Consider the following 27,238-nt stretch of genomic DNA (forward strand, 5'->3'; position numbering starts at 1 on the left):
ACTCGGAAACTGAGGACCTGGGGTCTAATCCCAGCTCTGCCAATCGCTTGCTGTTTGGCCTTAGGCCAGTCATTTAACTTCTTTGCGTCTCAGTTATTTCATCTGTAAAATGAAGATTGAATCTTCCTCCCTCCAACTTGCACTGTGAGCCCCATGGGGGACAGGGGCTGGTCCAACCTGACAAACCTGTATCTCCCCCAGTGCTTACAACAGTGTTTGACACATGATAAGCACTTAATGCCACAGAAAATACCTGCTCTCCTTCCAATTTAGACCGTGAGTCCCTGGTGGGACAAGGATTGTGTCCAACCTGATTATCTTATATCTAGCTCCTTGGTAATAGTAACAAAACAAAAACCGTATTATAATAGTATTTATTAAGTACTGTATTAAGCACTGGGATAGATACCAAATCATCAGGTCAGATACAGTCCCTTTCCCACAAACTCACCATCTAAGCCCAGTGCATGGCACATAGTAAGGGCCTAACAGATATGATCCTTAGTATTAGAACAGAGAAACAGTTGTTGGCTCCATGGGGAAAAGGTTACTTCAAAAACCAAGAATTTATAGAAGTCATGATTGGAAATAATATTTTATTTTGATCAGGTTTATATTTCCTCTTGTTTCCAGGACCATCTAAGTGGCAACTCAAACTTATCAAAAACTGAACTTCTAATCACTCATCTCCAAACTTTCTCATCATTGACAACACTATCAACTGAGCTCACCCACATATTCACCACCACTTTCCAATTTTGCTGTCCCATTCTCGCCAAAATGCACACTGAAAATACCCATTCTGGCAGAATCGAGTGTATTTCGTGCTTTTTTTCCGACAAATTTTACAGATACTTTGGAATGCAGACTGTTACATTTATCTTAAAGAGCAAAGAAAGATGCTTATTGTTGAACAGTGTGGCACTTCTTGGAAGAATGCTTCAAGGCATCAACTGATAGCAGATGGCTCTCAGAGAAGAGCTGGAGTGTTAAGAGGTGTGATCCATATATCAGCACTGGCTTGTAGCTCTCAGCTGCTCTGAAATCTTCATAGGGTTCTCACTCATCCAGATCAAAGGAAAGCCCACAGGATTTCAAACCACTAAGGAGGCAGTGTGGTGTAGTGGATAGAGGAGGGTCCTGGGAGTCACAAGCACTTGGGGTTCTACTTCCTGCTCTGCCATTTGTCTTTTGTGTGGCCTTGGGCAAGTCACTTAACTTCTCTGTGCCCCAGTTAAAATGAGGATTAAGACTGCGTCTGACCTGTGAGACATGGACTGTTGTCCAACTTGATTATCTTGTGTCTACCCCAGTGCTTAGTACAGTGCCTGGCACATAGTAAAGTGCTTAACAAATACCATTAAAAAATGAAACAAAATAAAAATTACTGCTATTTTCAAGAAGAACGGGGAGAGAGTGGAATGCAGGGAGAGCCTCAAATGCGAGATGTACCCTGGAATATTCCCCTGCATTAGCATCCTTATCCCATAAGCACTTAAGCACTCACCTAACCCCTACAGCACCTGATCACACATCCTTATACTAAGTGGGGTTTATTTTAACATCTGTCTTCTAGCCACTTGGTTGAAGGGTCCTAGAGGACAGGGATTGTGCCTACTTACTCTACTATACTTTCCCAAGCACTTAGTGCAGGGCTTTGCACACGGTTAAGTGCTCAATAAATACCACCGACTGACTGGATCTCACTGCTCTCCTTCACTGCCAAGTCGATCCAGAGTTCTCTTGGACAAAGGCACTGCTTGTCATGTAACACCTCTGTAGAATAGGAAAAGGGAGGAGGATGGACGACAGCAGAATCAGTCAGTATATAGTATCCACTGAATACTTACTGTGAGCAGAGCACTGTACTAAGCACTTGGAAGAGTACATTTCAATAGAGTTTGTAAGCGTGTTTCCTGCCTACGAGGAGCTTATAGTCCAGAGACTAATCAAGAGGCTCCTCTCTGGAGATCTGAATGGAATAATTAGAAACTGAGGCCAAAAAAAAGCCTTAAAGAAACAATGAAGAAAGGTGATGATTCACAGAAATGGACAATTAGAGGATATGTGTAGACTACAGATCATCCTGGCATAAAGTGACTGGAAGTGAGGTGCCTGTCTTGGAGCAGAATGGCCTTGTGGAAAGGAGCTTAGGAGTCAGAGGACTTGAGTTCTAATCTTGGCTCTGCCACTTGCTTGTTGCATGACCCTGGGCAAGTCACTGAACTTGCCTCAGAGGTGCCTTGGTTTCCTCAAAGTGTCAAATAGAGATTCAATAGCTGTTCGCCCATCCTACTTGGTTTCTTAGCTTCTATCTACCCCAACGCTTACAACAGTGGTTGACACATAGTAAGTATTTAACAAATGCCATTACTATCATTATTATTATTATCTGGAAGATCGTGACACAAAGGTGAACAAAAGCTGCATCAGATGCTATGGTTCACAATGCAACAATAAGCAAAAGGGTCATGTGCAATACGTATAGAATGCAGAAGGACATGACAATCACTCATGTCTTATCAACTAGCTCTCCAAACTCTGATAACATTTTACCATCAGTAGCAAATTTTTTGAACCTGAAATATATCCTCTCCAAACACGCCTCCTCCCCCAACCACACAAATTCCAAAAGTTTTGAAAAGTAAAACAAAATGATTCAAATGCAGAAATGTGTAATTCAATTAACACAACTTTTCAATTCATTCAATCCTTCAACTGTATTTACTGAATGCTTTACTATGTGCAGAACACTGCACTAAGCGCTTGGGAGAGTACAATGAACAGACACATTCCCTGCCCAATAAACACGACAGATCATGGTAGCTGAATTAAGTTACTGAAAAAACAGCACTCGACAACAACAGTGACTGAACACAAAGTATGCTTACAGTTGGTACACATGTTGAATGCAGGAGACCGTAGGAGGGGAAAGGTAAGGAGTGACCAATAATAAATATTGAGGACACCTCAGAAGAAGTGATCCTCTGTTTCATCCAGTCCAAATGAAGTACCACTACCTAGTACAAGACAATAAACTTCCCAGGTTAAATGGCATGAAACAAAAAGTCTTCATTTAGAGGTAAACCTCTAGGTAAATGTCCTGCTACAGCAGGTTAATTTTGTTCTCCTCTCTAGTCATTAGCATTCCACCAATTGAAAAACAGTATCACCTGGGGAAAATGAAAGTTCAGTAAGAAAAAAAATTTATTATTTGGATGTAATTGGGGGAAAATCACTTCTAGAAAAGAATTAGAATCCACTACAAACACTAAAAAAAACAAAAATCACTTCTTAAACTCAGTGACTCAAAAGAAAGAATGTACCCTGCCAAATTATTGTTCAAAACTATCTTTGTGAAAAAGCTTGGGATACAAAACCTTGAGCATAAACTGGGTTTCAACAGTTAACAGTTTCTTACCAGCCAAGAATCCTCTAATGAATCCCTAGAGTAAGTACTGGTATTTACTTAGCGTTAACCGTGTGCAGGGCACTGTACTAAGCACTTGAGAGAGTGCAGCACAACAGAGTTGATAGACACATTCCCTGCCCACGAGTTTACAGTCTTATCAGGAGCAACCAATTCATCACCAGCCTTTAGCAAGGGGTACCAGAAGCAGCAGTTAATAAAGTAGGGGAAAAAATGCATAGGGGAGTCAAGGTGGAAGCCATATTTTGCGGCACAGGCAGATGGCTATGTAAGGGGGTGCATCTAAAACAGGGGTATTGCAGGGTTAGGAAAGTTTGAAAAGGAAATCCATGCAGTCCCACCCATCTTTTCTTTTAAAAAAGAGGGGGGTAAGGGAGGTGGATTTAAAATTTACCTTTGTTTTGCAGATTATTTGCAGGCACGGATAATGTACACTTTACAGCATCGTATGAAATTTTTCCAGGTACTGCATTATTAACAGTGTCAATATGATTGTTATTTATAATATAAATACATTATCATAACAATACTGCTTACTAAAATTGACTGCGTACACAATTCTGGGCAATTTTGTTAAAGAAATTAGGTAATTGGCCTTGGTTCAGGAACCGACTCACCATTATAATATTGTCCCTGTGGGAAAGCTGGCCCGGTCTCTTATTTCCACTTAAAACATAAGTTTTCAGGAAACAACTCTGTTCTAAGTCAGGTGACTGCTTGTAGGTCACTTTTTAGGGGAGAGTAATAATTAATGGTAATTGTGGCACACGTTATGCACTTACTTTGGGTCCAGTATTGTATTAAGCAGTGGAGCAAATACAAGTTAATTCATTCAATTGTATTTAATGATCACTTACTGTGTGTAGACCACTGTACGAAGAGCTTGGGAGAGTACCATATAGCAATAAATAGGCACGTTCCCTGCCTGCAACAAGCTAAATCAAGTCATCCATGAACAGGTTTTAAACCCGCATTTTACCATGAGAAAACTGAATCACTGAGAAGTTAGGTGATTCATCCAAGGTCACACAGCAGGCAAGTGGCGGAGCTGGGATTAGAACCCAGGTCCCCTGACTCCCAGGCCCATGCTTTGAGAGTCAGGGGTCGGAGGGGAATGTGCAATTCCCTTTTCTGGTGCTTTTCCCCCCAATCCCAGGAACCACAGGGACAAGAATTCACCATCTCAACTGCGAGTCGAAGCCAAGTAATCAGAGCCCGAAGGTGAGCGTGTCCGTTGCATGATTGCATTTAGCTCTCTGGTCGGGCTGACACAAGGCAAACAGCACCTTTACCACGTGCCTTCAAAAATAAACCCCGCAAATCACACATCCTCTTGTGCTTAATATCTGTTCACCTTTCTCTTTTCCACAAGAAACATTTTGAAAGCGGTATTAAAAAGCCACCAACAGTAGTGATTTCTCCACGCTTTCTAATAACGTGCCTTCAAGAGCCAAGGAGTGGGTGGCTCAGGCCCAGAAGTGGCAGCTGCAGATCGAAGGGCCTGAAGTTGGTGCAGATGGGGAATCTTGTGACCAGGGTAAATTCCTCTTTTCTCTCTCTTTGTCCCTATCAACCCAACCCTCCCCACCATAACAGTGCTTGGCACATAGTAAGCGCTTAATACTATTATTATTTTATTGCCCAAACAGTGGACCGGGAATCACTCTGGCGCTAAATAAGGCTTTACATCAATCGTACTTACTGAGCACTCACAATGTGCAGAGCACTTACAACAAGCTGTAAGTGACCTAATGATAAAGATCATAATGGTACTTGTTAAGCACTTACTATTTGTCAAGCACTGTTCTAAGCTCTGGAGTAGATACAAGGTATCAAGTTGGACTCAGGCCTTGACCCACATGGGGCTCACAGTTTTAATCCCCATTTTACAGATGAAGAAATTAAGGCACAGAGAAGTGAAGTGACTTGCCTAAGGTCACACAGCAGAAAAATTGCATGGGCCGGGGAATCAGAAGGACCTGTGTTCTAGTCCCGGCTCTACCACTTGTCTGCCGTGTGACCTTGGGGAAGTCACTTAAATAACTCATCTGTAAAATGGGAATTAAGACTTTGAGCCCCTGGTAGGACATAGACTATGTCCAACCTGATTACCCTGTATCTACCCCAGTGCTTAGAACAGTGCTGGCACATAGTAATTAGCAAATACCATTAAAAAAAAAAAAAGAGAGGAGAAAGACACAACGGCAGTGGAGGGGAATGAAAATGCAAGAGAACAGCATGGAGGGTATCTAATAGCATCAATCCCAGGGGAAAGAGGATTGGAAAGATATATGTGGAATATCTTGGATCCAGGCTCCTACCATTCCTCTCCAGCTCCACTGAAGGGACACTCTCTCTGACCTTTTGTTATTCATTGGGTGGATGACGATTGCCTCGAAACTTCTGATACAGGTGGAAGGATTTTTTGATCAGCAACTGCATTCTTGTAAGACAGTATAGGAAGTTAATTCCTGGTCATATAACAACCTACATTGTTTCACGATACTATAATAACAAAGAGTACAAATATCTTCAATCAGTGGTACTTGAAAAGTCTCACTAAGGGCCAGACTTTGAGGAAACTTCTAATGCTATGCCAGATTCCCCATCTTGTAAAGTCAAATCCCATTAACAATTTGGCTGAAGATACCACTTTTATATAAACAGTGTAGGCTGGAGGGGTAGGTCTCGCATCAGTGATTTCAGCCACAGCCTCACGCATGGATGGGATCTCGCCCTCAGTATTGTCAACTCTGACTTGAAGGTCAGATTTTAAATGCGTGTGCCTTCCGTATGTAGATATTTGGGTCATTCATTCATTAATATTTGAGTGCCTACAAAGCAGAGAACTGCAGTAGGCATTTGGCAGAACACAAAATAAGAAACAAGGTCCTTGCCCTCCAGATGTTTCTTCCAGGGTTCTTTATAAGGAAAAAACTCTTAAATGCCAGTTCGTTCAAGTTGGGCACCAAAATCAAATAAGCAATCTAATCCAATAATCTACGGAAATACATGTACCAGGAAGCAAGAATGGTGGCCAGACTCAGCTCAACTGTTCCAATGACTCACTTATTAGCCCTGGGAAAGCCATTTCACTTTTCTTCAAGCCATACTTTCTTAAGGGGCTTATTGCATGTATAAATTAGGTTAATGCTTGTAAAGCATTATTTAGGAAGGGCAGCCTAGGCATTTATTAATGTTTTGAATAAAGAGTCTACCCAAAAGCAACCTTACAACTATTACAAACCAATTACAGTACCTTGAGAGGAAACAGAATCTCATTTCCAATCCTCTTGCCTGACTTCGGTTACCTTTCTTCCTGCGACCTATGAATCTACCACATCCTCTCAGCTTTCACCATCATCATCAATCTTGCGGCCAATTTCAAACGTGGTCACTCGGCATGTTACGGAAGAGGAATTCATTTTCTGTTCCTGCCACCATAGCTTAAAAGAGATATGGATGGTTTATCTGTGTCAGTAAAACCAATGCAGTCATCTTAGTGTCATTTGTAGTTTCCAGACAAATTAATTACAGTCAATTGCCCTGACCTGTACCCAACTCAAATGGATTGTTTAGTGTCGAACAGAATGCCAATAGAATCTTTGTTCAACCTACCAAATGCAAATAAGGCACTCTCATAAGGCCGGGATAGATATTCATTCATTCAATAGTATTTATTGAGCGCTTACTATGTGCAGAGCACTGTACTAAGCGCTTGGGATGAACAAGTCGGCAACAGATAGAGACAGTCCCTGCCGTTTGATGGGCTTACAGTCTAATCGGGGGAGATGGACAGACAAGAACAATGGCACTAAACAGCGTCAAGGGGAAGAACATCTCGTAAAAACCGATGGCAACTAAATAGAATCAAGGCGATGTACAATTCATTAACAAAATAAATAGGGTAACGAAAATATATACAGTTGAGCGGACAAGTACAGTGCTGTGGGGATGGGAAGGGAGAGGTGGAGGAGCAGAGGGAAAAGGGGAAAATGAGGCTTTAGCTGCGGAGACGTAAGCGCTGAATAAATACCATCGACGATGATGGTGATATTCACTTTAGGTAGGCAGTAGCTTGGTGCACGCAGTCCCAATCACACCTCTATCGTGTGAACAGTGGCTAGTTAGAGATGAGTGAAGGTGCTCAGGGTCCCTTCTGGATAGCTAAGGTCAATGTCAGTACTAACAATAATAACTGTGATATTCGTTAAGCGCTCACTATGTGCCGAGCACTGTTTTAAGCGCTGGGGTAGATAACAAGGTGATTAGTTGGGCACAGTCCCTGACCCACATGGGGCTCGTAGTTTTAATCCCCATTTTACAGATGAGGGAACTGAGCCCCAGCGAAATTAAGAAACTCGCCCAAGCTCACACAGCAGACGTGTGGCAGAGTCAAGATTAGAACCCATGTCCTCTGACTTTCAGGCCCATGCTTCTCCCACTGATATGCGCTTACAATCCTGTTACAGTAAAAACTCCTTGAGGCCAGGAGTCCTGCCTACACTTCCAAATACATAGTACAGTGCTCTGCCCAGAACGAGTACTCAATAAATACTATTGGTTGATTGAATCATAGGATAGTTTGGTCCAAGGAGTCAGGACTAGCTGTAGCCTTAACTTTATTCTTTCCCTCTAGACACTAAGGTCTTTATGGGCAAGGAACGTGTTTGCCAACTCCATTGTACTGTACTCTCCCAAGCACAAAGTGCAGAGCTCTGCACACAGTAAGCACTCAAATACCACTGACTGATCAAGTGATCATTCTACTGATCTAGCATCATCTTGACTAGGCTCCAGATCAACTTCACCGAGTTCGAGAAAAAGTTCTGAAACGGGAATTTGTCAGCTGAGCAACGTGCAGTTGGGAACAGAAGGATTTAGGGAAACACAGAAGGCAATTTTGAATTTCAGGTGCCGAGAAGAGAAGCAAGCCAACGCAAATGAGCAGTTACAGGTTTGGAAAAACATGATTCTCAGTCTCTACGCAGGACCGAATCCATTAGAAGAGGACAATTAAGAAATGGGTCGTGTTTGCCTACTGGGGAAAACAACCTTCTTCCCCAGCTGCCTTCCCTTCCTTGGAACAAGGGTCAGTGTCCTTCCCCAACCTTTAGGACCGTCTCACCTCTGTCACAATAATCCAGTGGTCGTTGGACTGAGGTGGCACCTCCATCATCAGAAGCCTTCCCATCATATCAACACTTGCACTCAACCCCAGACTTCTAGGAAGAGCAAGAGAACCAAGACATTTTCCAATTATTACGTTCCATAACAGGCAGCATGGTAGCAAGAAGGCTTCTCCACAGCTCTCCCCTTCACTCTTTTTCCTTTTCCATCCATTCCCTTCCTTGTTCCTTCTCATCAAAAGAGGGCTTTTCTTCACACTACTTCACTGAACCCAAACTTCCAGAAAGAAACCATATCGTTCCATAATTTATATGAACACCATTTAGCATTTTGTAGCTGTTTTAAAAAAAAAACAAAAACGATTGGTACACACTGTTTCTGTTTTGAAAAACAAAATTTGGCTATCTCTAGGTGGAGACGGAATGTGTTACCAACTCTGTTATATTGTACTCTCCCCCAAGCGCTCAGTACAGTACTCTGAATACAGTAAGCAGTTATGAGTGATTGATGATGCATAAGCCATGTGTTCTCATTATGATTAAAGATTGATGGCGTAAAAAAAAAAATAAAGCCATCATATTCCCCAAGCAGAGGCAATAAACCTGACTCTCTTAGCACAGAGCTACTTTTTTGCCAGCTGCCATGACATTAAATATTTCCACAGAACACTCCTGGTCTCGAAGCTTTCAATAGCTCAGACCTGTGCCAAGCTTAACTCAGACTTACCAAGAGACCAAACATACACAATAGGCTTCCCTAAACCCACATCACTGGATTTCCATTTCTTTAAAAAAAAATAAAAATCACTGTAAAATATTGCTGACAACATAAAATAGTGCTGACAACACTAAATATCTGGTGTCTACAGTATCGATTCATAATACATATAAAGGACCCTTCATGTCATATCACACGTAGTTACAACACAAACAAGCTTATGCATTTGATGCAGATCTCTCATGGCCAATGACATTCTCTAGATATATGGATGGGCCAAAGAGAAACAAGCCAGATGAATTTTCTGGACTGAAGTTTGTCTGCCCCTGGTTGAGAATCATCAAGCCAACCCATTGCTTATTGCTGCATTGTACATTCCCAAGCACCAGTGGTCTGCACACAGAAAGCACTCAATATGATTGAATGAATGAATGAACTCAACCCGGAATAACAGCTATCCTAACATGGTCTGAAACAACAACAATGGTGGAGTTTATTAAGCACTTATGTGCTAAGCACTGAGATAAATACAAATACCTTAGATCGGACAGGGTTGCTGTGCCACATGCAGCTCAGAAGGGAGAATAGGTATCTGATCCCCATTTTACAGATGAGGAAATTAAGTGAAGTGACTTACCTAAGGTCATGTCGCAAGCATGGTTTCCTGACTCCCAATCTTTTGCTCTTTCCCCTATTCCACCTGAGCTATCAGCATACAGACCCAATGCCTTAATTCGGGAATTTTATCCAAATAGATTCACTAACACCAACAGCCTTATCTACTAGGATTACTCTCAAACACACCTAAATAACATCCTGTACATCACTAAGTGCGTGACCCTTCCCACCTATGGAAGAATTCATATTATGGAGGACATAACATATAGGAAAAGGACACAATTTTACAAAAAGACTGACACTGCAAAGGCACGATGCTCTGGCTTGAATCTGGAGAAACGCTCAGCAGAAAAGCACCAAACTACAAGAACTGGGAATCTGTCCTCTTATGCTCAGGAACATGAGACAATATGCTTGTTTCTTTTTTGAATGCAAATCAAGTACTACTATGCAAATGTGTAAATTCATGTTTTGACTAAAATGGACTAGAAGATAGATGTGTAATTGTAGTTCTGAATTAACTGCATGTGCTTGGTTCGCCATGTGGAGTCAATCCAGTTTTGTTCTCCATTAAGAAACACCACACCAGATTGTGAAATTCCAGAGAAAACAAGAATGGCTTCAGAAACCATGTATGCTGATTCACACTGTGGGTTTTTTCTTATATATTCAATGGTGAATTTAACTGAATATATAAATATTCAATTTGGAGGAAGTCTTTTCCCAAACTAGCTCAGCTTCCACTTTTAGCTGTGGATTTCACACCCCTAATATTCAAAACAGCTTTAATGGTTCTGCAGATGAACTTGGGAGCATCTACAAATTTCTCTCACCAGGAGAATACATATTTAAATTCATCAGGCAGGAAAAAATTAATTCCTTCTTTCCATGCTGTTAATCTCCTGTCTTGACTGATTTGCTGAAAAGCCAAAGTAAACATCTTTGTGGGACTAGAACTGTTTTCCATCCTCAAAACTGCAGAAGGTTAAATCACATATCATTTCCCTAAAAAAATTACTAGAGTATTCTGCAAATAATATTCAGTGTCTTTAGGAACAGGTTGTGCACAATAATAATATATATATATATATATATATATATATATATATATACTGTCATCCTCTATCACTGGAAAAAGCATGCATGAACACTAAGTCTAGGCAAACAACTCTGATATTATTAATCCAAGTAGAACTACAGCATACTTCTAATAATTCCAAAAACACTTTGGTGGTATTATTTTACAGTGCATGTCACTAACTCTGATAGTTGATTCTGTTAGTATAGACACATACTTCGTTATGTTATTTGAGGTTTATTCACACTTACAAATGAATAACTACCTTTGTTTTAAAGACAACAGAGCCAAATGACTTCATAGACCGAGATTTGAAATACTGGTCAAAAGAGAGCCAACCATAACACATCAGCAGGTACGTTCTTGTTTTGTCTCACATTTTCTCCCTCTCTCGTTCTCTCTCTCCCTCTCCCCTGCCCCCCAAAGTAACTTGATAACTTAGAGCCTTAAATAAAACAGTGCAGGACTTCTTGTCTCATGATACAGAATATAAACATCTATACAAATATTTGTACAACATCCTAGTAACTTCTCTATTTGAATAATGCAAAATCCACATCAACTCTGAAGACATTTTATTTGCATTTAAATGAGAAGCTATAACTTTAGACCAGTTACATGCATCTCTTTGACTTTATTAAAAAAAAAAAAAAAAAAGGTGGGGAAAGATTTGACTTCATCATCTATGACCTCTGACCAGTCACTCATATTCCTGTTGGGTGAAATTCATTATTCCACCCACAAACTAAAACTAAGTTGCAGTAACAAACACTTTGAAAGAGCTCAAAAGTCATACTGATGTGTGAAAAGAATATGCTTTTACATTGCTTGCTTACCACACCTACCCAATTTAGGTTTCGGACTTCTCTCAGAGAATCTAAAGAGAAAACAGAACAGTGTATACCCTCCTTAGAAGCAGTGTGGCTTAGTGGAGAGAGCACAGGCCCGAGAGTCCAAGGACCTGGTTCTAATCCAGGGCCTGCCACTTACCTGTTGTATGACCTTGGGCAAATTGCTTACCTTCTCTTCACTTCTGCCCTCTGGACTATGAGCTCCCCATTACACTATGAGCTCGTTGTGGGCAGAAAATGTGGGCAGTTACACTGAACTCTCCCAAATGCTTAATACAGTGCTCTGTACAAAGTAAGCACTCAGTAAATACAATTGGTTGAGTCTCTGGGTCTCGGTTCCTGCATCTGTAAAATGGGGATCAAGTACCTCTTCTCCCTCCATGCTTAGAATGGGACCCCCATGTGGGGCAGGGCCTGTGTCCATCCTAATTATCTTGTATCTACCCCGGTGCTTATTAGTGCTTGGCACATGGTAACTACTTAAATTACTAATAATCATCTAGAAAAAAGTTATGCTTATTGCTGTGTTCGTTCATAGTTCATAATCCTAAATGTGATATCACTATAATGATTTTTTTAGACCCCATATCTTCAAATCCTTCTCCAAACAAACTTTGCTTAATGTGAAAATATGGTGCATTTCGAGCAGATTACTAAAATTCCATGCCTGCTCTCTGGATATTATTTACCTTGGGTGCAAAAAGACATTAAAAATACAAAGCAGCAGGCTTCAATCTGGTGAGATAACACGTTGCTTTCAAATTTAACTACTCAACAAGAAACATGAGGCATGAATGACAGGTCTTGCTGACCTGTAAATGCTTGATCATTTTGTTGAAAGGTGGATTGTACACTAGATACAGTTGCCTATATTCTTCCATTTACTGTGATATTTAGACCTTCAGTCCCACGTGGAACAGGGACTACGTTCAATCTATCTTGTATGTAACCCAGCGCTTAGTAGAGTTCTTATACCAAGTAAGCTCCTAACACCATAATTATTATTATTCTTACTGTTATAGACCAGGCAGCAGCAATCAAATATTGCTGGTGTGCCCATCCACTGTGTTGTCACCCCTTGGTGAGTGTGTTGAGAGCAACTGACTCCAGGAAATTGCTGGTAGTCTATAAAAATGCAGAGAAGAGTCTAAATTTACCTAACTCTTGTACTTCTCAAATAAATCCAGAAAGAGTCATCGTACTTTGGTTTTACTTATGTATTCAGCATAATGCTAGGTCTTTGGGGGCATGGTGTTTCTTCAAAAACTTAAGTGGAAAAGTGGAAACTTCTTCAGGGGCCCAAATTTATTTACAGTATATCTAATTTTGGACAATGTGCTAACAGTTGTTTATCCTTGCAATGGTATACTTATCAGACCCATCCCAGAACCCTAACACAAGCCAGGCTACTTGATGTTTAGGTCACATCCAAAACACTTCCATTCACTAGCCCCATTTCCTCTCCCTAAGGAGCCTTTTGGAAGTTCCAGAGTCCAGGCAAACTAACAGAAGAGTGAGATGAGCAATACCAAGCCTTTGGCAATTTTCAATCGCCTGGCCAAAAATCCCAGTCTCAACAGGCTGAAACCAATGGCTTCCAGCCAACCTTGGAGTACGTAATCTTCTACTGCCAATGCCCTTTGGGTTTGAATGAAAAGAGAACTGAATTCCATAGACACATGGCTTTGAGATGTGTTTTCTTTTCTGAAATGAGCGTTGGTTTTGCTCTTTGAAGACTTGGCCATAATTTTTGGCTCTGAAGATAGAAAGCCAAGAAACTGGGTTGCAGTTAAGTACTGCTTTGATGCTGGACTGACTGGGTTTGGCTCAAATAACTATTTAGTAAGCAAAAGTTTGGCATTTACCTCACTTTAGGGAGAATAGGAAGGAGTTCTGCTTGGGGTGCTGTGGAAATTGAACATGAATAGGGTTTCTTCGATCAAGTGATGGTTTTCCAAAAATGGAGTAACTCAGCAAGAAAAGGATTAATGACTGAGAACACAAGCAACTCTAATGCTCTGATAAAATAGGGAACCCAGTGAGTACTAGGCAAAAATATCTGAAGTATTTGTGTGATTATTTCAAAGCTAAAAGCATCTGAAAAAACTTAAGACTTGTTTGGTGCTATGGTAGGGGACATTTCACTAACAGAAATTTTCATGTTAAGTAGTCTTTGAGAACAGTATGGGCACCTACCTAAGTCCTAGCTGTTGGAGTTTGCTGACAACCAGATAATAGAATATTTGCAACTGTTGGTTGGGTGGTGAAACAGGTCAAGTGTTAGCATGGCTTTTTCTTGGAAAGGATGAGAGAGAATTATTAAGGTTTCTCTCTGACAAACCACTTCCTGTCCCTCCTTTCGTAATGCTCTTTAAAAGAAACAGGGACATGCTGTATGAAGTCTACACTAGGAAGGTTTTGAAGAAACTGGCAAAGGTATGTTGTGTGTGTGTGTGTTTTTTAAATGCGCAGCAAATTGTTACAATACCAAATGTATTTAGCCAGAACCAATCTTATGTAAACAACCTTTGGAGAAGTAGCATTCTCCTGCACTGAGTCAGACATTCTGATCGTTTTTTCCACTGTGCTATGTAAGAATACTTCATTTCTCAACTTTAGTTTAAAAAGTTGAAAATGGGACTAGAGGTCTCAGGGAAGAAAGAGCACAGTCTCAGATTTCAAACATCAGAATTGGATGGAAAATATTAGACTGCAGTTTTATTTTGGCTGAATAGGACACATCAGAGGACTTCCATTAATGACACTGACAGGCTGTAAAACAATTACTACCACCTATGTGAACCAAAGAGTAAGCACTCCGTAAATTCCACTGACCGAAAGATAAGTTTTCATCTGCAAGCCTGTTTTCTCTTGTAAATCCCTAGATGGATGAAACATCATAGTTGCTCAAGAAAGTTGTCTGATAGAAACAGAACCTTCTCCATCAAGGGCTTCCAATTCAATCAGCCCACCTGATGAAAAATGCTCAAATTCTTACAGTTGCCCATAGTTCTAAACAGTGTCTCAAATCAAGGTCTTGCAGTGACTGAATAATCGGGACTGATCAAGTCACAGCAGCTCCCTTGGACACAGGGCTCCCACTCACATGCTCCTTGTGGTCAATGGCTTGGGACCTCGGTTAACAGAAGTAGAGAGCTGCATTGCTGAAGCCTGACCGAGATGGATATGGGTTGGGTCTGGCTGTGTGAGGCCAAAGAAGTATCGTGACAGCTTTCCCACAGCCTTGTCTTTCGGATTTGTTAAACCGCAACAACTGCTAGACGAAAGTCAGGCTTTCACCAATTCTGTTTGAGGGAACTCACTTCCCAAATGTATCGTGTGAGTTGTTGCTCAGGTAAGTCTTATTATTGGACAGCAGACTCTTAAATGTTTAATATTCTAGACTGGAGACTTGCTGTGTGCAGAGAACATGTCTACCGATCCCCTGTAATGTACTCTCCCAAGTGCTTAATACAATGCTCCCACACAAGAAGCACTCAATAAAAAAACAACAATCATGGAGCACCGGCACCAAAACTGTCATGAGCGTAAGGCTAACAAATTCAGGGGCACCATTACCTGACTGAAGCAGAACTACTTTGGTTCAGCAAGTTAAGTTGCATGAGGGTCCATCCCTTTAAGGGGACCTTGTCTAGCTGAACCAGTGGCCTATTCCCAGGCCTCAAAGTCCCACAGTGCTCTGCAGAGAACAAATGCATTTTTTGTGCACCTCATACTATCTGTGCCAGAACCATCCCTCTAAATGAGGGCAATAGAAATGGGTCAAAAGGTGAACTCCCCTCACTGGGGCTCTACACCCCACTAGCTCTGCTGGCACCTGGTTGGAGTCTGCAAGATCAGCTTCAATTAGATTAGTTTTTCTTTTCCTTGATACAGAAAAGGAAATAGAAAATCAAATCAAGAAGGCGAACACATCCTTTTGGATCACTGCCCAATAGAGTGTGAGGGCAGCCCGGTATTAGGCTCCCGCCAAGCTAAATTCGATATGTAGTGTTAATAATAATAATGTTGGTATTTGTTAAGCGCTTACTATGTGCAGAGCACTGTTCTAAGCGCTGGGGTAGATACAGGGTAATCAGGTTGTCCCACGTGAGGCTCACAGTTAATCCCCATTTTACAGATGAGGGAACTGAGGCTCAGAGAAGTGAAGTGCCTTGCCCACAGTCAGCCAGCTGATAAGTGGCAGAGCCAGGATTCGAACCCTTAACCTCTAACTCCCAAGCCCGGGCTCTTTCCACTGAGCCATGCTGCTTCTCCAAGTTGTAGTGCCATTCAACCTCCTCCCCAGCAGAGAGGCCTGAGCTCCCTACTGATGCCACACTGGACTCCTTAAACAGTTCTGCTGGCGTCTGCTAGGGCCGTACTTAACATCAAGTGGCAGAATAGGATCACAAACCACCAAGTCCTGAAAACAAGTCTAGCACTGAGATTCTGCTCACCTCCACGCAGTTGTGCTGGATGGCGTGGGTGAGGAGAATGGATGACAGTAGGAAGCCCAAACAGCTACTGCGTGGGAAAAAGGAACTGGGAAAATGAAAGCTCCCAAGCGCTCAGTATAGTGCTTTGCACCCAGTAAGCACTCAATAAATATTACTGAATGAATGAAAACAAGACAAACAGAACAAAAGTTCCAGGGATACAGCAGAGTTTAGTACAATGCTCTGCTCTGACAAGGTGCTCAATAAAATGGACTGTAAGCTCGTTAAAGGGCACGGAATGTATCTGTTATACTGTACTCTCTCAAGTGGTTAGTAGAGTGCTTGGCACATAGTAAGTGCTCAATAAATACGACTGATTACCAAGTGATTCGTTAAAATGAAACCTCAGGCAATACTGCAGCATCTCACCTGAAAATTTGGAGTCAGATGCTCTGGATAAACCACGACTGCATAATACATCAAAGCACAGAAACTTCATAAGGACTGTAAGGCCAGCAAGCAAAAGTGAAAACAGTGCCAAGAGCCTCAAACAATAAAACGAGGGGCAGTCTTTGTGCGTGCACAGTGGGGTCAGCATGATGTATCCCACCCTGACCTTTTTAGCCAAATTTATTGAACCATACTCTCCCAGGTGATTAATACAGAGCTTTGCAAATACTAAGCCCTCAATAAATACCACTGATTTATATTTTCAGCCACATACACACACACCTGTAGGTGAATTTCAACATCAGGGACATCTTTTTTTAGTTTGAAGGGCAAATCTATATATTTTCTTGATAAACAAAGTGAATCCTAAAAGCTGAAAGATCCAAAGAATTTTTTTGGTTTGGTGAACACAAAAAGACGGGGAGCCAAATAAGTGGTTATTACCAGTGACAAAAATCCCTCTCCAATCACACACAAATAAAGCACAAGAACTACTCCAATAAAATTCTGGCATTTCCCACAGGAACACTGAAACATCCCACTAAGCAGCCAACTGACAATTCCTGTCCCCTCTACTGGAATAGTGGGGAGAAGAAAAATGAGACCAGGAAGTGTTCTTTAAAACCGGAGCCTGAAGTAGAGAGGCTAGGCTGGGCTCCATGCTCTGATGCCCTGGGCATAATTGTGGGGTAGGTGAGCGGGCAATTAGCGTTTGTGCAAGCTATGGAGTACTCTAACCCCCTAAAGCAACTTTATGAAGCAAGACCTTAGGGAGAAGGTATTAGTGGTTTCTGACCCCTCCGGGGTACCAAAATGTTGGTGGCTCAAGGAAAAACTAGTTTCCTCAAAGCCAAGGAAGATATCTAACTAATTATAGTGGCTGGTAACATCTGGGGTCGACTGTACATTACCCACTGAAAATAATTTCACTGCTGAAAGGGGCTGGCCACATTACCGCATGGTCTATGCTCTTTTCTATCGTTCACTTAAGAACCAAGCAAAGCCTCCATAATACACGCTAAAAACTCACCAGAGTAAAAAAACAACAACAAAAAAGCGCTCAGTTTCTAGATTTGGGGAGTCAGTTGTTGCTATAGGCTTGTGCCTGCTACTCCAAAACCAAGCTGCATGGACCACTGGTTGGATCCAACTGGCTTAGGGTTAGGCCCAAGAAAATTTAAACAAATGGGTTAAATTCAGGCCAACTACATAAACTCAGGTCCCATGATATTTTTGCATCTGGTCTGACTTCAGTCCCGTGCAGTACAGATAAAGAAATTTTACCATTAACTTGACTGAAATTTGTGACCCTTTTCCTCAGGAAGTCAGAGGACCTAAGGACAGGAGAGTCACCATTCAAAATTCTTTGGTTCATTTCCCACATTTACAGTCCAAGAAATGTACTAGCCAAGACAGTGAAACTTAAAACTACTAGAGGAGTTGACAGCACTGTTAATCCAATCATCTCCAAGCAGCAGATATTTTTAAAGTCCTGACATTCATTTTTTAAATAGAAATTAGAGATGGTCAGCATAACTGTGTATATCACTGCCATTCATTAATCAATCAATGAGATTTATTGAGTGCTTACTGTGTGCAGACCACAGCATGTACTAAGCGCTTGAGAGAGTACAATTCATCAGTGTTGAATTTATTCGGGGTCAACTTTGTGCAGAAAATTGTACTAGACACTTGGAGATGTTCAAAAATAATAAGAACAATGATCACACTAAGTAGGAATATAAGTAAACAGTATGTAAAGGCATGAAAATGTCTTTGAAAATCCCAGAGTACCAGGTTTAAAATGGAATTATGAACTATTGAAAAGGTTCGTCAGAACAAAAAAGTTGAATAAGGTATTGAAAGAGGTATTCATTTTTGGAAAACATTAACTCTTTCACAGGAGTTATAGTTAGGACATTACTTGCTTGTATCAAAGGTTGAATTGTTACAAGAACATCTACTGCTTAACAAGCACTGGTTTGGACTCCAGATAACTGAAAACTCCACTTGACTTCTTCATAGGAAGCATCAGAGAAACAGTTTTCTGGCAAATTCAGAGGCGCTGCTTTTACTGAGAGCACTCCAACTCTAACAGGAAATTCCCGCGCAATGGGATGGCCTCCTAAACAGCCCTCTGCCAGATTTTACAATCAAGATTTCTTGCCGCCTCCTTTTTTGCATAGTTAAAGCACCACGTTGAACTGGCATTTTAAGCCCTGAACCAGATTTTCCAGAATGACTGGTTGTTGAAATTGTGTTTTTCTATACCACTCATAACCCCAAAATAGGCAACTCAACCAGTATTTCTATAGTCTCTCTGGTTTAATGAAGTATTAAGCACATGACAAATATTCCATATCAAGCCAACTGATCAGGATATTCAATAATATCCATGTTCTGCAAATCTCTTCAGAAAGACTTCATCTGAACTCCTGCTGCATGATCTCTCACCAAAGTGAGCTCTGTTTCAGGGCTTGAACAATTGAAACCAAGAAACTTGAAAATTGCCGTGTTCCTTGTGGGCAGGAAACACGTCTACTAACACTGTTGTATTGTGCTCTCCCAAGTGTTTAGTGCAGTGTTGTACACACAGTAAGTGCTCAGTAAGTACCATCGATTAAAGAAAGAATGGATTGTCCCAAGAAACAAGGTGAAGGCAACAGTCAACAAAATCCCACTATGCAGCTTAACTGTAACCCTTTGGTGAAGTTCCTTGCTTGAATAAGGAACAGCTGAAATATGGAACAAAAATTGGTTTGCATCTAATTCAACCTTAAAAAGAACCCTAAATAACATCTGAATAGTCTCCCTAGCAATTAATTCAATACTTTCAAAACTAATGGGCAACAATGTTCAACCTCTACCACAGTTATAAATCCATCTCAATCTTCAACTGCTGTCAAAATTTGGATTCAGTTACTCAGCAGGGACTTGTTCTATGTCCTGGAAGTTATGAAGTATTTTAGGGGATGATTTTTTGTTTGCTTTAACCTGCATTTTAGTATCATTAATATTCATCATTTAGCCTGTGAGCCCGTCATTGGGCAGGGATTGTCTCTGTTGATGAATTGTACATTCCAAGCGCTTAGTACAGTGCTCTGCACATAGTAAGCACTCAATAAATACTACTGAAAGAATGAATATTTATTGAATGCAAAGCACCAATATTTGGAAGAGTGTTTTAAAATCATCCTTCCCCATTCCCTATTACCACACCTTCCTCTTCCCCAACCCATCACGGGCAAACAGGCTTTTATGCTCTCTCTACATTTCAATCCTTCCACTTCTTCCTTCCAGCTGTGAAATGAGGCTATTTACCAGCAACAAAGAGATGTTATGGAATCAGAAAACGTTGGGAACTTGACAGTAAGCATACAAACCCAGAGTTTAACTGCAACATAGAATTAATTTTAAATTTGGACTATATTTATGACCTTATTTTTAGAAACGCATCTGCATTTAACTCCTAACTTAATGATGCATTTAAACTGAGAGTAACCCACAGTGATATAATTATGTCACTGTCTTTTCCTCTCTGAATTATAGCAGTAGTGTAGTATAATAATAGAGCACAAAAGCAGCATCTGTTTCACAATCCAAGATAAAATCAAGGTACAATTTTTGCATCTACTTCTCTGTGCGGTATACAAAACATGTAGATCTTAAGTTTAAGAGCTACACTTGCAATCACATTTTGGTTTTGAGGATACTGTACTGCAAGCCATAAAAGCAGAGGTGCCCAAAAATTACTAAAATCCCTTCTTTTCTATATAGGTCTTCCCAAAATTTGATTAGTTAACTATAATTCTACCAATGTACCAACACTGGGCAACAATAAATATTTGCACTTTTTACTCATGGTTAAAGTTTAAATGTTACTTGTTTTTATTTGATTTTAGGATTCTACTCCTGAAGTTTTGACTACTGTCAAAAGTGACTAATGCCCAGTTCTGGAGAACCTTTGTTCTATTATCTGAAAAGGAAAAGGACTTCTCCCTCTGCAGATAACTGTAAATCCTTGGGAGAGTTCAACAGAATGAGTTGACAAGTTCCCTGCCCTCGAGGAGTTTATAATCTGGTGAGGAAGACAGACATCAAAATTAAGAGGAAGAAAGAAAAGGGTATACGTACATGAGTTTAAGTTATAGGGTTGATAAGATCTGTAAAAATGCCATGGAAGTGAGTACTTAAAACGCTTAGGTGACACAGAAATGCTGAACAGACAATATGGGGTAGATTAAAAAAAAGGGAGATTAGAAACTAATTAGGGAAGACCCCTGGAGGACATGTTATTTCAGAAGCAGCATGGCCTAGTGGAAAAAGTATGGGCCTGGGAATCAGAAGACCTGGATTCTACACCCTGCTGAGTGACCTTGGGCAAGTCACTTAAGTTCTCTAGGCTTCAGTTTCCTGATCTGTAACAACGGAGATTAAATCTTACTCCCTCCTACTAAGGCTGTGAGCCCTTATGTGGGACAGGGACGGGGTCCAACCTATTTTCTATCTACCCGAGCACTTAGTACAGTGCTTGGCACACAGTAGGCACTTAAACGAGTACCATAAAAGAGGACTTTGAAAAATGGGGAGAGGTGAGAATGAGACCCAGTGAGTAGGTAAGCCTTAAAGGAATGAAGAGTACAAAATGAGGTATAGTAGAAGAGAGTGGATAAGTAGGAGGGAGCTGATTCAGTTCCTTAAAAAAAAAATCACTACATTTCTGTGAAGTTATGTTCTGGCACTATCAGCTCCTTGAAAGTAGGAATCATGATAACTAGTTCTACTGTACTCTCCAAGTTCTTGGTAGAGTGCTCTATAGGGTAAACACTCAAATACTGTTGACTGATTGTGTCATCCCAGGGTTCGCTACCTTGAAAGCCATATATTAAAGACTTTAAATGACAAAAGGGATGTGGGCAAGGTGGTCTATTTGAGTTCCCTTCAGTTCCAAATCACCACACTAACGCTGCTTAAAAGTAAAACCAAACAGATTAGTAATGAAAACATTCTCCATCATCATATCCAGGAAATAGTTCTTTGGCAATGTCTTCATTTCTGACAGGAATGTAGGGCAGGCAACCTTCCAACCTCCACCTCACATAGAGGAGAGAAGTCTGGGGGGCTCCAGTTAGGGCATTAAAGGGTAAAATGAAGAAACATTTAAGAAAACTTTAAATGTCCTACTGTACAATCATCTTAGCATGGGGACTGAAAATGCCAGTATGCTTTCACTCTCTTCAAACTTGGTCAATTGCTTCATTTCATCTCCAGCATTAACTACTACCTGAACAGAAGGTCACATTCTAATGTTGACATCATCCAAGAATGACAATCATCCCTTCATACACATCCAAAATTTCAAAGTTTTGGAACCAGTGTCATAACTACAGTAACCAGTGTCAACACTACAGTACATATTTTCTCTTCAGATACCCAGTTCAATCCCCTGCTCGATTCATAGGCAGTGGGGATAATCTATGAAAATCTCTTTTACTGGATGATAGGTACATGGGTGTGATCAGAGTAGAGCAGCACTCCTGCCCCAAGTTCAAGAATTTAAAAGTTCAGGTTTCAATCCCCAAAGTCATCTTCTTGGCAGTTCCTCACTATTTTATTATCAAAAGGAATAGAGACGTTAAAGAGGGAAGTCGACAAAAGTTAAGCTTAAATCTCTTCTTTCAGAGTTCTCAACTGTGAAATACTCCTGAACAGCTTTCTCTTTTAAGGGCAGGGCATCACCACTTTTAGAAGAAACTTCAATAGTCAACTATATTTCCTGGACCCCAAATAGGAGTGAGAATAACAAAGGAAGGATACACACAGTCCCAGGCTTCAAGAAGAGTATTCATTCAATAGTATTAATTGAGTGCTTACTATGTGCAGAGCATTGTACTAAGCGCTTGGAATGAGAATATCACACCACCAGTCACTGCAGAATAAATGAGTAAAATTTCCTACAAAAAGTGTGCAATTCTTAGTCCCAAGAGCAAGGGAACACTACCATAGAAGAGTTTCAAAGACAAACTTTATAAAATGTGAGAAAAGGGGAACTGGATCACCGGAAGGGAGTTGATGTTTTTGCCCGTTGCCTGAAAGAATGATGTCAAATCTTCTCACCTTAAATTTTCTGCTGTTAAATCTTAAATTGCTGTTAAATTGACATCTCAGGCACTGAATAACATACATCAATATTCTTAATAATGTGGTGCTGATACAACTGATTCCTCTATACCTAAGAATTAAGTTTCTCATTTTCATTAATATACCATACATACTCAAATGCTGCTTTTAAAGTCTCAGCTCTTGGCATTCTCAATCAAAGGGAACATTAATATTCTACCATACCACATTTAGCAGTTTACTACTCTCTGGCTTCCCTTTGATATTCCCTGTTCTACATCCAAAGCGCTACTTTTTCCTTCGTACTCTCAATACCACTCCCTGAATTTCTGCATTAGCAGCACTTGAAGATTAAAAAAAAAAACTTTTAAAATTTCTTTATAACTCCACCCAGTTAACCACTACAGTTCCTCCTCAATTAGATATACTCATGTACATGGACATATTTCTGCTCTTCCAAAATTTTTCTGCTGCCCTTAATTCTTTAATGCTTGGAACTGGGATGATCTATCAAGTCGCATTCCTTCCAAAAATAAAATGACCCATCTGAAATTCTACCACCTTGCAGTGCATTACAGTATTTGTCTTCAATACAGCAAAAGATATACTTTTAAAAGTGATACCTATAATTGAAGAGGGCTTGGGTTAAAAGAAGGGGAAAAATAGAAAGGAATCCATCAAGTCTATTAGTTCCCATGTTCAACTTAAGACACTGCTGAAGTGCTGTATTAGAAAGAGTACGGATAAAACATCGATTCTGTGATTCTGCCCAGTCACCCTTATATTCCCATTTTATCCAGATGAAATCAGCCTAAATTCAAGGGCAAATGAATCACACCTTGATAGTTCGTCTGTATTTGCAAGGTATTTTACAAATGTGCCTGTTAACATCAAAATGGTATGCATGAACAGTGGCTGAAATACACCCTTAAAACTTTTTTATCCTCAGCCAACGGCTCTCGACTGAGAAACCCATTGTGGTTTAAATTCTTACTTTCTTAATCATGTGGCAGAAACGCCCATGGACCGAGTGATTCAACTCAGAGCAGGAGGAGCATTTTGATTTTAGGGGAGATGGTGGAAAAGTAGCTAATACTGTTAGCATGAATGTTAAGAAACCAAAATTCTATCGCTGCCACCATCAAATTCCATGTTCCTGGTTCTGCCCTGACAATGTGAAACTCAGGGATCGGGTAGCCCTAATGGTTTTGGAAAGCAAGTAGCGATTCCTCTTCCCAGAAGATAAAGCAAAAGTAGCCGTTTCCTACAGCATTTATGCACAAATCCATAACTGAGATCAATAAATCTGTGTCTCCCCCTTTCAGCTGTAAGCTCCTTGGGGGCAGGGAAACGCCTCTACCAACCTTGTCATACTGGATTTCCCCCAAAGCGCTTAGTACACACAATAATCGCTCGGTAAATGCCATTGATTGATTCCTCCGAAGTGAATACCTTTTGGGGGGAGGGGCATCGACTAATAAGCGTGGGGTTTCTGGCAATCGGCATTAGGTCGTGGGTTCTAATCCCGCCTCCGCCACTTGTCAGCTCTGTGACTTTGGGCAAGTCGTTTAACTTCTCTGTGCCTCCGTTACCTCATCTGTAAAATGGGGATTAAGACTGTGAGCCCCACGTGGGACAACCTGGTTTCCTTGTATCTGCCCCAGGGCTTAGGACAGTGCTCGGCACATAGTAAGCGCTTAATACCATCATTATTACTATTATTAGGAGAACATTGCCTGGCACATAGTAAGCGCTTAACAAATATCATTATTATAAAAACAGTACTAGGCACATAGTACTAAGCGCATAACAAATGCCATCATTATTATTATTAGGAGAACAGTGCTCGGCACATAGTAAGCGCATCACAGATGCCATCATTATTATTATTATTAGGAGAAGAGTGTTTGGCACATAGTAAGCGCTTAAATATCATCATTAGTAGTAGAACAGTGCTGGGCACATAGTAAGTGCTTAATAAATACCATCATCATTATTATTCGTAGGAGATCAGTGCTGGGCACAGAGTAAGCGCTTAACAAATACCACTATTATTAGTAGGAGAAGAGTTCAGGGCACACAGTAAGCGCTTAACAAATACCATCACTATTATTAAGTGGTAAAAGCGTGGCAGGGGTGGGGAAGTTGTATTAAACGCCAGTGACATGAGGTTCTTGCCCTCATTTCCCGGGACTCGAGCAGGCCTGGGGAATTGGGCAACTGGGGGGGACGTGTCCACTAATTCTGTTGCACTGCGCCTTCCCAAGCGTTTAGCACCGTGCTCCGCACAGGGGGAGCGCTCAATAAATACCATTTCTGAGCGGTTTGGGGGGCGGTGGAGGAGAGAGGGGAGGCAAGGAGGGGGGTGAGGGCAGCCTGGGGTTGGGGGGCCGCGCCGGGAGGGCAGGAGGAGAAGCCAGGGGCGGCATCCCGGGCCCATTCATTCATACTGAGCGCTTACTCTGGGCAGCACACTGTGCTAAACGCTTGGAGTGCACAAGTCGGCAACAGATGGAGACAATCCCTGCCCAACCACGGGCTCGCCGTCTAAACGGGAGAAGACAGACGGCAAATCACAACAAGCAGTCTGGCGCAGACATTATCAAGATAAACAGAATCCCAGAGATATACTTATCATTCACTAAACGATCAGGGTAATAAATAATATCTCCAAATACGCACCGTGCGGTGGGGAGGGGGAGGGAGGCGGAGGGCGGGAGAAGGGGGAACGGGGAGGAGGGGCAGGGGGAAAGGGGGGCCCAGGCCGGGAAGGCCTCCCGGAGGAGGTGGGCAGGGGCGGGCCGGGCCGGGCCGGGCCGGGCACTCACCCAGGCGGGCAGGTCGGAGGAGCAGATGCTGAGCCGCACGGCCTGCTCCTCGTCGTCGAGGAAGGCCAGCGCCCGGTGCAGGCGGGAGGTCTTGCGCCCCTTGTTCCTCCGGCACCAGAGCAGCAGCAGCAGCGCCAGCAGGATCCAGCTGAAGCTCAGCCCCAGGTAGCCCAGCGCATACACCGGGAAGAGCAGCGCGAAGCTGCGGGCCAACTGGGCCAGCAGCCCCGGCACGTCCACGCTCAGCAGCGACGAGGCCGGGGCCGGGGCCGCCTCCGCCCCGGCCTCACCCCCGGACGGCGGGGCAGGACCGGCCGGCTCGGCTCCGCCTCCGGCCCCGGGACCCTTCTCCCCCGGGCTGCTGCTCATCGTGGCGCCGACCGCCAGCGGGGCCGAGGAGCGCTGAGTCAGGAAGACCCGAGGAGCCCCGGGGCGGGGACGGGGACCGGGGCGGGAGCCCGGAGCCAGCGCATCCCGCTCCGCGCCGCCACCGCCGCTCACTGGGGAGCGCCTCCTCGGGGAGACGGAGACGGAGTCGGAGCCGGAGCCGCCGCGCTTCCGCCTTCCAGGCGGCGTCTGACGTCATCACGTCGCGGGACGGGGGGGACGGGGGGGGGGCCACAGCCCCCTCAGCCCCTCGACCCTCACTCAGTCGTATTTATGGAGCGCTTCCCGCGCCGCGGACCGCTCTACTAACTCACTCGGTCATTTAATCGGATTGATGGAGCGCTTTCCGCGGACCGCTCTACCAACTCGCTCAGCCCCTCATTCGGTCGGATTTATGGAGCGCTCTACCAAGTCCTTCATTCATTCAATCGCATTTATTGAGCGCTTGACGGGGGGCGGAGGGCTCTACTATGTCATTCATTCATTCGGATTTAGTGAGCGCTTAACGGGGGGCGGAGCGCTCTGCCAAGTCAGTCATTCATTCGTTCATCATTCAATCGTGTTTATTGAGCGCTTAACAGAGCGCGGAGCGCTCTTTTAAATCATTCATTCGTTCATCATTCATTCATTCATTCATCATTCAATCGCATTTATTGAGCGCTTAACGGGGGGCGGAGCGCTCTGCCAAGTCACTCAGTCAGTCATTCAATCGTATTTATTGAGCGTTTAATGGGGTGCGGAGCGCTCTACCAAGTCATTCATTCGTTCATCATTCATTCATTCATTCACCATTCATCATTCACTCGTATTTATTGAGCGCTTCACGGGGTCCGGAGCGCTCTACCAAGTCATTCATTCATTCATTCATTCATCATTCAATCGTATTTATTGAGCCCTTAAGGGGATGCGGAGCTCTCTACTAAGTCATTCATTTAGTCATCATTCAACTGTATTTATTGAGCGCTTAACGGGCTGGGGAGCGCTCTACTATGTTATTCATTCATTCATTCATTCATCATTCAATTGTATTTATTGAGCACTTCACGGAGCGCGAAGCGCTCTACTAAGTCATTCATTCAATCGCTCATTCATTCAAGCGCTCTACTATAATAATAATAATGTTGGTATTTGTTAAGCGCTTACTATGTGCAGAGCCCAGTTCTAAGCGCTGGGGTAGATACAAGCTAATC

General features: G+C 42.2%; 1 protein-coding gene across 2 annotated transcripts in view; it reads right to left on the bottom strand.

Moving 5' to 3' along the window:
• ESYT2 (extended synaptotagmin 2) overlaps positions 1-26,213 on the bottom strand; it is a 92,486-nt gene extending 66,273 nt beyond the window's left edge. For both annotated transcript variants that reach the window (XM_029077445.2, XM_029077444.2), the window contains exon 1: positions 25,662-26,213. In XM_029077445.2, the coding sequence (XP_028933278.1) occupies positions 25,662-26,030 (369 nt within the window). In that variant the 5' untranslated portion in view covers positions 26,031-26,213. The remainder of the gene's footprint in view (positions 1-25,661) is intronic.
• Positions 26,214-27,238: the final 1,025 nt, after the last annotated feature.

Source organism: Ornithorhynchus anatinus, chromosome 13 (genome assembly GCF_004115215.2).
Source record: "Ornithorhynchus anatinus isolate Pmale09 chromosome 13, mOrnAna1.pri.v4, whole genome shotgun sequence".
In the NCBI taxonomy this organism is placed as follows: Eukaryota; Metazoa; Chordata; class Mammalia; order Monotremata; family Ornithorhynchidae; genus Ornithorhynchus; species Ornithorhynchus anatinus.